General features: G+C 45.4%; 1 protein-coding gene across 1 annotated transcript in view; it reads right to left on the bottom strand.

Annotated features, from left to right (window-relative positions):
- Window positions 1-1,225: 1,225 nt before the first annotated feature.
- The window catches only part of GNAL (G protein subunit alpha L), a 206,115-nt gene continuing 196,378 nt past the window's right edge, over window positions 1,226-10,962 (bottom strand). Inside the window, 4 exon segments of the mRNA XM_017868805.1 lie at window positions 1,226-2,156; window positions 5,968-6,035; window positions 8,349-8,416; window positions 8,418-8,477. Coding sequence (XP_017724294.1) covers window positions 2,010-2,156; window positions 5,968-6,035; window positions 8,349-8,416; window positions 8,418-8,477 — 343 coding nt within the window. The 3' untranslated portion in view covers window positions 1,226-2,009.

Genomic DNA, 10,962 nt, shown 5'->3' with positions numbered 1-10,962 from the left:
TTTCTGTTTTTTTCTTAACGGTCTGGCTCTTGTTTGAATTAAACTTTTAAACAGGATGTTTAGTCAGAGGGTATTGTTGAGTGAGGATGCATACAACAACATACTTCCCTTTGTTGCTGGGGGTGTAGCTTTTCAGTTTTCTTGTTTTACTTTGACAGTGCAAGGGGAACTGCAAATAATATCTATTGTATTTATCTTAGTTCAACTGAGGGTTTTATGAGACAGTGGATGGGAAGGGCAGGAAGATGGTGATGAGATAAAATATGTGTGTGTGGCACTGACTGTCTATAAAGTTGTCATCCTTCATGAAAAAGTAGCATTTAAATCTGGATGAGTTTATAAAGGATTACAAAATGCTGATTTATAGAGTAAACTTGAAAATATTACAGACTAAAGACTAAAAGGAGAGTAATGAAGTAATAGGCTGTCACTTCTCTAGATTTGTATTGTTGAAAATTTAACTTTGGACATCTGTACAGATTATTTCAGACCTATGAAAACTACCCTCAGCTCTGTGGCTGCAGATGGAATATGAAGTGTCATCGCTACAACGGTTCTTACTTTCTGGATGCTGTTTGTGTGTCATAATGTTTGAGGCTGTATTTGTAAATCTTGCGAGTGTGAGAAAGAGCCCTATCTTTTGACTTGATACTTCAGATTAAGGTTTTGTAATGTTTCTTCTTCAAAACGCACGTGAAGCTGGCACCCTTATTCTAGGCCAGACACAAACACGGACACGCCACGTTTTGTTTTTCTCTTACTGTTGGCTTACTTGTGTGATGTAGCCTGTGTCCAGAGTTTTGACTAAGGGAATGATGGACCGGTTCCCACTTAGGGAACTTGAAGTGTTTCATTAGCAGACTAATTAGGAAACATATTGTCTAGAGAGAGAGGAAAAAGTCCCTGGTACCCTGAAAAGATTAGATTGCAATTTGTACCCCTGAATTGAGTTCAGGTTTTTACAGCTCAGAGAAGAGCGAGCAGGTGGTTGCAACAGCTTGTGATGTTGGTACAACACTGTTGGTAGAATGTGGATGATTAACGTGTGTAACTTACAATTTTTTAAATCAGGGAGTATTTTATAAAGTGCCAACCTTATGAAATATCCTAAATTCTACAGCTACCATTCATTCCTTTTTTCAGAGTAAGCAGCAGGTAATGTTGACATTAAGCTCTTCAGCACAATACAAACACATTTCACGTACAGGTATAGATAGCCATGGTAAAGGCACAAAGATCTACAAGGATTTTTCTTTAGTAGTTATACAAAAGAATATTACATTTTGTGGTCTGTACAGTATAATAAACCAGCAATAGGGACAACAACAAAGAGAATCTAAGAAAGAAGACTATGCCTTAGTGAAAGTTTAGAGAATCATTTTTACACAAGACACATTTTGCAGTAGTGAATGTGGTAGGTTTTCTGCCTAAATGTAAGAGGCTCAAAGTAGCTCTAATTCAAATGCCTGAGGCCAGCAGCGACTCTGAATGTGACTGTAAAAGGGTTTTTGGTCACTCTGTCGCTTGGGGTTGACTCTAAGTCTAGGGCTAAGGCCAATGGGAAGGGACCATCGCTCGTCAACCTGCAGCTTCATAAAGGGAAAATCAGAGGGGGCCAGGGCTCAGGGCACCGCACGTGCGCTCTTGCAGTCACCCTTGACAACGTGGGGGAAAAAGCAAACTGCGTTTTCTCCCCATCTAGCAAGTTCTCCTCGATGAATCAATAAAGGGAGAATGAATAAAGGGGCTCCCACCCGGAGAGATTCTGCTGCAGTGTCAGCAATGAGAGTCGGTGGTTTGGGAGTGGGATGCTGCGGAAGGTTGTATTCAATAACAGAAGCTACACAACCAAACCTGAGGGGACAGAGGTAGCCAGAGGCTTGGTGGTCGACACAGAACGGGACAGACGGCAGCGAGATGGAACTAGAGACCCTGCCTCCTACCATGGCATGGGGCTGGCAGTCAGGCGGTCTGGGGCGCCGCTCCATCGCGGGGTGGCAGCAGCATCCTCACAAGAGCTCGTACTGCTTGAGGTGCATCCGCTGGATGATGTCGCGGCAGTCGTTGAACACCCTGCGGATGTTCTCTGTGTCCACGGCGCAGGTGAAGTGCGGGTAGCAGTAATGTTTGCCTTCGCCGGTGGCCGTGCTGATCCTCTGCAAGAGAGAGCGTGTGCACTAGCCCTGCGCGGCCCCAGCATGCACCTTGGGGAAGGACTAGGCCACGCTGAGCAGGTGCCGGAGGCTTTGGTGATGGTGGCCTGTTTCGCATGGGAGCACTTAGAGGCAGGAACCGTCTCAATGCAAGCATCAGCTGAGGACCCAGATAACCTTACCCTTTCTTTTTTTTTTTTTTTTTTTGAGACGGAGTCTCGCTCTGTCTCCCGGGCTGGAGTGCAATGGCCGGATCTCAGCTCACTGCAAGCTCCACCTCCCGGGTTTACACCATTCTCCTGCCTCAGCCTCCCGAGTAGCTGCGACTACAGGCGCCGCCACCTCGCCCGGCTAGTTTTTTTTTGTATTTTTTAGTAGAGACGGGGTTTCACCATGTTAGGCAGGATGGTCTCGATCTCCTGACCTCGTGATCCGCCTGTCTCAGCCTCCCAAAATGCTGGGATTACAGGCTTGAGCCACCGCGCCCGGCCAGCCTTACCCTTATCACTGCCCCCAGGAAGCTGAAGCAGCACCACGCTCCGCCAGCTAGTTTTAATTAAATGTCCATATTGTGCCAGTGGTTCTGTATTGGACAGTGCAGTGGCCCCGTGGCCGCCTCCACACAGGGGCAGTTTAGCATCTGCTAAGCAGGGTGTCGCCTGGTTATCAGGGGAATGTTTGCTGCCTTCTGGGAGAAAAGTGATCTGTTGTCAAGTACCTGGGAAACGGGGTTAGACACTACGAGTCATGGTTTGTGGGGACACCTCAATGATGTGCTCATGTGCACTGTGAAGCTGAGTGCTGTGGGTGTGGGGACAGGCTGGTACAGGCCAAACTGTGTTCCCTGAAGTTATGTGGAATCCCTGACCCCCGGCACTTCAGATATGACTATATTGGAGATAAGGCCTTTACAGAGGCAATGACGGTAAAATGAGGTCATTAGGGTGGGCCCTAATGCAGCATGACTGGTGTCCTAGAGAGCAGAGGAAACCAGGAGGATGCAGCCGTGTGCAGAGGGAAGACCCTGTGAGACACAGGGAGAAGGCGGCTGCAAGCCAAGGGAGGGGCCTCTGAAGGGACCAACCCTGCCCACACCTTGATTTCAGACTTCCAGCCTCCAGAGCTGTGAGAAATACATTTCTGCTGTTTGACACTCAGCCTCTGTGGCACTTTGTTATGGCAGCCCAGGCAGACTTCGATAGAGGTCCTGTGGAAGCTCGCCTTCTTCCTTGGTGCCACGGGAATCCCTGGGCCTCCTCCTCATCCCCTCCACTCCTTTTTTGACAAGGCATCCTGGGAAACAGGCTTCAGAGAGCTGCTTAGACCACAGAAAGGGTGTCCTGAAGATGTCCTGAGGTATGAAACTCCTCACAGGGGGACAGACTCACTTTAGCAATAGTCAGGCTTCCCTTGAGCATTAAAAAAAAAAAAACTTACGGCCACTGAAATGAGTAGGTTATGTATCTTTTTAATCCCAAAGCACCAGGTAAGGTGTTTGGCGCACACACACAGTAAGTGTAGTGAATGAATGAAAAATAGGCTTTTGGCTGGGTGCAGTGGCTCACACCTGTAATCCCAGCACTTTGGGAGGTGGAGGCAGGAGGATCACTTGAGGCGAGGAGTTCGAGACCAGCCTGGCCAACATAGCAAGGCTCTATCTCTATAAAATGTAAAAATTAGCCAGGTGTGGTGGTGTGTGCCTGTAGTCCCAGCTACTCAGGAGGCTGAGGGACGGGGGCTGCTTGAGCCCAGGAGTTGGAGGCTGCAGTGAGCTATGATCTTGACACTGCACTCCAGGCAGCCTGGGTGACACTGCGAGGCAATGTCCCAAATAAACATACCAAAAAAGGCTTTCTTCTGTAATGGTGTGACTATTTGTCCCTGTCTAGAGCCTTAAAATTAAGGGAATGGAGTCATTGCAAAGGGCGTTGCTTCAAATAGTTTTGTTTTTGTTTTGAGATGGAGTGTTGCTCTGTCACCCAGGCTGGGGTCACCTAGGCTGGGGTGCAGTGGCACAATCATACCTCACTGCCACCTCAAATTCCTGGGCTCAAGGAGTCCTCCCACCTCAGCCTCCTGAGTAGCTGGGACTACATGCCTGCGCCACCATACCCAGGTACGTTTTAAAATTTTCTGTAGACACGAGGTCTTGATATGTTGTGTAGCTGATCTCGAACTTCTGGCCTCAGGTGATCCACCTGCCTTGGCCTCCCAAAGTGTTGAGATTACATGCCTAAGCAACTGCATCCAGCCTGGATGTTTCTAATCTTCATTTAAATGCCCAACATATGCATGCTTAATTAACATTTAGTTCTCATTAGAAAACCATTTTTTTGTGTCTCTGTATGTTATGGTCTTACAAAATGCTCCTTAAAATTAAGGGATCCCTTGATCTATTACAAACTAAATTCCCTTATTGAAGAGATTTGCAGTGCACACGAATTGGCCTTAAGTAAAGGCTCTGAGAATCTGACAGTCTCAGAGAGGCAGAGGAACCTCCCTCGCTGTATTTAACACAGCACATCCCAGATTTATTCACCTGCACAAGCTCTTCCCATGCTGCCATGCACTTACGGCCATGCACTTCTGGGGGAACTCTTGTCCTCTGAACTCACCCTGCGGCCTTGATTTCTCTTCATTGTTATTTTCTCACTCACTGTAGGATTCAAGAGTCATCCCACAGGGGTGGCTGGGAAAAGGGCGGTGAAAGGCCAGGCTGGAGTGCCGGTCCCCGTGGAAAGGCCTCACGGCTGAGGATCAGCCCTAGTGCTACCAGGGCTAAAACCTTGTCCACACGTGTTAAGTGCACCTGGACTACTACCGGGAACATGCTCTTGGGAATGCCTTGGCATGTAATAGTTTGAAGTGAGTAAAAACTCACAGCTAGCTATACACTGTAGGTTATTTCAAAGAAAATAATATAGATAAAGCATATGTGGCAAAGTTTTGCCAGTTGGTCAATTTGGGTAAAGAGTATATGGGAGTTCTGTTTGTTTGTTTTGTTTGAGACAGAGTGTTGCTCTGTCGGCCAGGCTGGAGTGCAGTGGTGTGATCTCGGCTCATTGCAACCTCTGCCTCCTGGGTTTAGGCAATTCTTCTGCCTCAGCCTCCAGAGTAGCTGGGATTACAGGCGCCTGCCACTGTACCCAGCTAATTTTTTTGTATTTTTAGTAGAGACGGGGTTTCACCATGTTGGCCAGGCTGGTCTCGAACTCCTGACCTCAGGTGATCTACCTGCCTTGGCCTCCCAAGTGCTGGGATTACAGGCGGAAGCCACCGTGCCTGGCCTGAGTATATGGGAGTTATTTGTACAAATCTTCCGCCTCATATGTAAGTTTGAAAGAATCTCAAAATTATCCCAAATATAATCTCAAATATATCTCAAAAATAATCTCAGAATCTCAGAAAGCTGAAGAAAAAGTATCTGAATCTGAGCACACCTGTTTTTACATAAACCATCAGCCTGTTCGTGCTTTTGGGTGGAGGAAGAGTATGGGTGCTTAGATTTTGCTGAAGGACGCTGTCCTTTTTGGAAAATACAAGAAGTGAATGAAGTCTAGCCCATCCAAGAGCCATTCCCCGGGACGCTGTGTTCTCACCCGGGCTCTGCTGCTTGGAAGCTGTGTGACCTGGGGTGAGAAATCTAACCTCTCTGAACCTCGGTGTGCTCAGCTGTGAAATGAAAGTAACATACCCTTTCTCATCTCTCATAATGTTAAGGAAGATTAAATCCAAGAGTAAGTAATTTGCATATTGCAAGAAACAAAAGATTAAGAATGGAGGTAAAAAAACAAAGGTTAACAAAATGGCTTACCAAAAACAGGTCCCGGATAAAGAACTTGGCTCTTGTAACTTTGGGATCTTCTCCTGCATCTGGTGTTGCTGTAGAAATGACAAATAGAACTTTACGTAAGCAACATGAAACAAAGATACAACTATGAAAACACAGAAGGAATTTCAGCTTTGGACTGCTGTATATTCACAGCATTAAAATACGTGTACAGCTAGGCAAAAACAAACATCTACTTTTCTTTTCTTTCTTTTTTTTTTTTTGGAGATGGAATCTCGTTCTCTCACCCAGGCTGGAGTGCAGTGGCGTGATCTCGGCTCACTGCAACCTCTACCTCCCAGGTTCAAGCGATTCTCCCACCTCATCCTCCCCAGTAGCTGGGATTACAGGCACCCACCATCATGACCGGCTAGTTTTTGTAGAGACAGGGTTTCACCATGTTGGCCAGTCTAGTCTTGAACTCCTGACTTCAGGTGATCTGCCACCTCGGCCTCCTAAAGCGCCCGGATTACAGGCGTGAGTCACTGCCCCCAGCCAAACATGAAATTTTCATTCCCCTCTTCTCCTACATCATTTTAATAGTTATTGCTCTGATAAAACTTTTCTTTGGGGGTGCTAAGGTCTCAATGTTTGTGTCTCCTCCAAATTCATATGTTGACTCCTAATCTCCAATGCAAGAGTATCAAGAGGAGCAGCCTTTGAGAGGTGATGAGGTCACCAGGGCTCTGCCTTCATGGATGGGATTATATCCTTATAAGAGGCCTGAGAGAGACCCCTCGCTGTCTCCAGCATGTGAGGAGGAAATGAGACAGTGCCATCTATAAAGCAGAGAAACCCTTACCAGACACTGAATCGGCTAGTATCTTAATATTTGACCTTCCAGCCTCCAGTACTGTGACTAACACATTTCTGTTCATAAATTATCCAGCTGTGTTAGTCCATTCTCACATTGCTATAAAGAAACACCTGAGACTGGGTAATTTATAAAGAACAGAGGTTTAATTGGCTCATGGTTCTGCAGGCTGTTCAGGAAGCATGATGCTGGTATCTGCTAGGCTTCTGGGGAGGCCTCAGGAAGCTTCCCATCATGGCAGATGAACAGGGAGTGAGACATCTCACATGGCCAGGGCAGGAGCAAGAGAGAGATGGGGGAGGTGCTACACACTGTTAAATGACCCGCTCTCACAGAACCCATTCACTATCATGAAAACAGTGTCAAGAGGATGGTGCTAAACCATTCATAAAGGATCCACCCCCAAGATCCAATCACCTCCCCCCAGGCCCCACCTCAAACAATGGGGATTATAATTCCACAAAAGATATGGGCAGGGACACAGATCTAAACCCTATCACAAGCCTAAGGTATTGTGTTATACAGCAGCCCAAGCAAGACAGGCTGGGGTGGGGGAGAATTCCCAGGATTTTGTTGGCGTGCCCCACACGGGTCAGGATTTACTATGAATATACTTATATAATGCCTCTCCCATGAAGGAGAAAAGAACATGGAACATAAGGAGCAAGAAAGTTTAATGACAAATACAAGTTTTCTTTTCCTTCTTCATTGAGGATAAAAAGTAAATTTTCCAAATCTTAACTATATTTTCCAGGAAAGTCTCTTTTATTCTGCGTTATCTAGTTTGGAATTCAAGATGTAGAAAGCGGTGCTGTTTCACCTTAAATCACTCCTGTGGGCCTCTGGTAGACCTGGTGTTCACTGGAAACTGAAGTGTCAGCGACTGGAAACGGAGTGACCATCACTTCCTGGTCTACCTTCCCAGCTTTAGCACTGACAGTCCCGTGCCCCGAAACCCCTCAGTCTCAGGCAGCCTGGGGTGGCTGCTGGCCCTGCTGGAAATCCCCAAGGCTGCAGCCACAGCAAGGCTAGAGATAGGAGCAGGTAAGCGTGGCTGCTGCCAGCCCGGGCTTGGGGACAAAGGGTGCAAGGACTGCCTTGCCTGCATGACTCTACCCGTGTGGCTTTGAACACATTATCTCTTCTCTCTCAGACTCTCTTTCCACGGGAAAGAATAATAGAAACTACCATGCGGGGTCATCTGAGGGTGCAGTGAGAAGGTCTGTATCAAGGACTAACAAGGCCCCTGTCATGTCAAACCCTGTCAAAGGCTCCAGAGGGAGAGCTCACAGCAGCATGACAGTCACACCCCAAAACGGCTCTTTCTTCGGCTGCACAGTTTCAGTGGAAAGTCAAACTCGGAAACATTTAAAAACGGGATCCTAAATAGGACCTTTTAACACCCCAGTACTTTAGGATATGGGCAGTAGAAAGAGAATTGTTTTAAAATAAGTGAATTTCTTAGATTCATCAGAAGTATGTGAATTAGAGTTACAGGACTATTAATAAAACAATTCTATTCCTCAATCATAAGAACGTTTTGAAATCTTACCGTCTTCAGGAACAGTATAATTTGCATATTCTGGGAAGTAGTCTTCAATTTTGATTTCCCTGCCAAGACTTTTCTGCCAGCATATCTTGTTTGTTCAAGAACAAGATGATAGAAATGGTCCGTAACCACCTGAAAAAGGAAACATAAACAAGTTCACATATACTAGTATATGAAAGCGCCTCTAACATAGAAGTTGCTAAATTAAAGGAATACCATCATCCTCCTAAAATTGTATAGGATTCAGGAAAGTTCAGTACACCAGTATCCTCATTCCATCTGTAAACAATGATAAACAAATGTAGGTACAGGTTGAGCAGCCCTAATCCAAAAACACAAAATCCGAAATGCTTCAAAATCCAAAACTTTTTCAGCACTGACATGATGCTCAAAGGAAATGTTTGTTGCAGCATTTCACACTTTGGATTTTCATATTAGGGATGGTGGACTAGTAAGTATAATGCAACTATTCCAAAACAACAACAACAACAACAGAAATCTGAAACACTTTTGGTCCTAAGCATTTTGGATAAGGGAGACTCAATCCGTAGTTAAGCACTTTCTAATTCATTCCCATGGGGGATATAAATTTATTGGAACCAAAGCTAAGGTTTACTTATGTAATGAGTTCACTTGGATTTCTGTGATGTCATTTACCAATAAATAAAAGGTGGGAACACTCACATTAGAAGTGAAAATGTTAACAACAACATAATATATGACTCATTAGCTAATAACACAGAGCTTAAAGTGCAGCTGGCTTGGTTCTTCTTCCGCCTCCATCACTTCAAAGGAATCAAGCTAACTGATTAGTCTACAGGAATCTTACTACCAATTAATAACACAATCTGGCCAGGTGTGGTGGTTCACGCCTGTAATCCCAGCACTTTGGTGGGCAGAGGCGGGCAGATCACGAGGTCAGGAGTTCGAGACCAGCCTGACCAACATGGTGAAACATGGTGAAAGTCTCTACTAAAAATACAGAAATTAGGCAGGTGTGGTGGCAAATGCCTGCAGTCCCAGCTACTCGGGAGGCTGACGCAGGAGAATCGCTTGAACCAGGGAGGTGGAGCTTGTGGTGAGCCGAGACTGCCACTGCACTCCAGCCTAGGGGACAAAGTGAGACTCCATCTCAAAAAATAAAAATAAAAACCACACACACAATCCACTTTCCCCTCAAATGGAAATAGCTTACCTGCTTCTTCTAGCAATAAAATATATAACCTTTGTAAAACTAAATCTTAAATTATAGAAAAACATAAAAAAATCAAATGTAATTATACCCAGAAACAATTACTATAGAAGTTTTACGTTTTTATGCCCAAGTTTTTTTCTGTCCTCACACATACTTATAAAAACAAGATCGGCCGGGCACGGTGGCTCAAGCCTGTAATCCCAGCACTTTGGGAGGCCGAGACGGGCGGATCACGAGGTCAGGAGATCGAGACCATCCTGGCTAACACGGTGAAACCCCGTCTCTACTAAAAAAAATACAAAAAACTAGCCGGGCGAGGTGGCGGGCGCCTGTAGTCCCAGCTACTCGGGAGGCTGAGGCAGGAGAATGGCGTAAACCCGGGAGGCGGAGTTTGCAGTGAGCTGAGATCTGGCCACTGCACTCCAGCCTGGGTGACAGAGCGAGACTCCTTCTCAAAAAAAAAAAAAAAAAAAAAAAAAAAACAAGATCACAGTATTTTAAAATCTGTTTTTTCCTATAAGAAGACTGTGGTCATTTTCCCATTTACACATATAGTGTATATAAATAAATTTATAAAGTAACTCTATAGTATCCTTCTGTATACCTGGTATTTCCTGACCCTGTTTCTTTCCTATTAACTGTCTTTTTTTTTTTTTTGAGACGGAGTCTGGCTCTGTCGCCCAGGCTGGAGTGCAGTGGCCGGATCTCAGCTCACTGCAAGCTCCGCCTCCCGGGTTTACGCCATTCTCCTGCCTCAGCCTCCCGAGTAGCTGGGACTACAGGCGCCCGCCACCTCGCCCGGCTAGTTTTTTCTATTTTTTAGTAGAGACGGGGTTTCACCATGTTAGCCAGGATGGTCTCGATCTCCTGACCTCGTGATCCACCCGTCTCGGCCTCCCAAAGTGCTGGGATTACAGGCGTGAGCCACTGCGCCCAGCTTTATTAACTGTCTTATTACCACAAATTTGAGGCTGGTTGTTGAACATTTCATAGAAAATCATTTTTCTGATAATCCAAAATTTTACAAGGTAAACTTATGTTTCCTGTCCTCCTTGGTAATATTTCTTCCTAAATACTTCAGAAGAAACTTTGATTTCTAACTATATATGTATGTATTGTGTGTGTGTGTGCTAAATATTCCTTTCTGAAATAATTACTTATGCCACTTTGCAATGCTAGTAGTTTCAAACATGATTATGTGTTGATTGTGAGCTGTAAGTGATCTTAGAGATTATCTAGTCATTAGTGGATGTCCTAAACTGGTACTTTATTTATTTATTTTTAAATGTAAAAAAAATTTTTTTTTTAAATGCAAAAAACTAGCCGGGCGAGGTGGTGGGTGTCTGTGGTCCCAGCTACTCGGGAGGCTGAGGCAGGAGAATGGCGTAAACCCGGAAGGCGGAGCTTGCGGTGAGTTGAGAT

This window comes from Rhinopithecus bieti, unplaced genomic scaffold, assembly GCF_001698545.2.
Source record: "Rhinopithecus bieti isolate Rb0 unplaced genomic scaffold, ASM169854v2 scaffold_4654, whole genome shotgun sequence".
In the NCBI taxonomy this organism is placed as follows: Eukaryota; Metazoa; Chordata; class Mammalia; order Primates; family Cercopithecidae; genus Rhinopithecus; species Rhinopithecus bieti.
The sequence above is the reverse complement of the archived record's forward strand: the minus strand, read 5'-3'. Positions and strand labels throughout refer to the sequence as shown.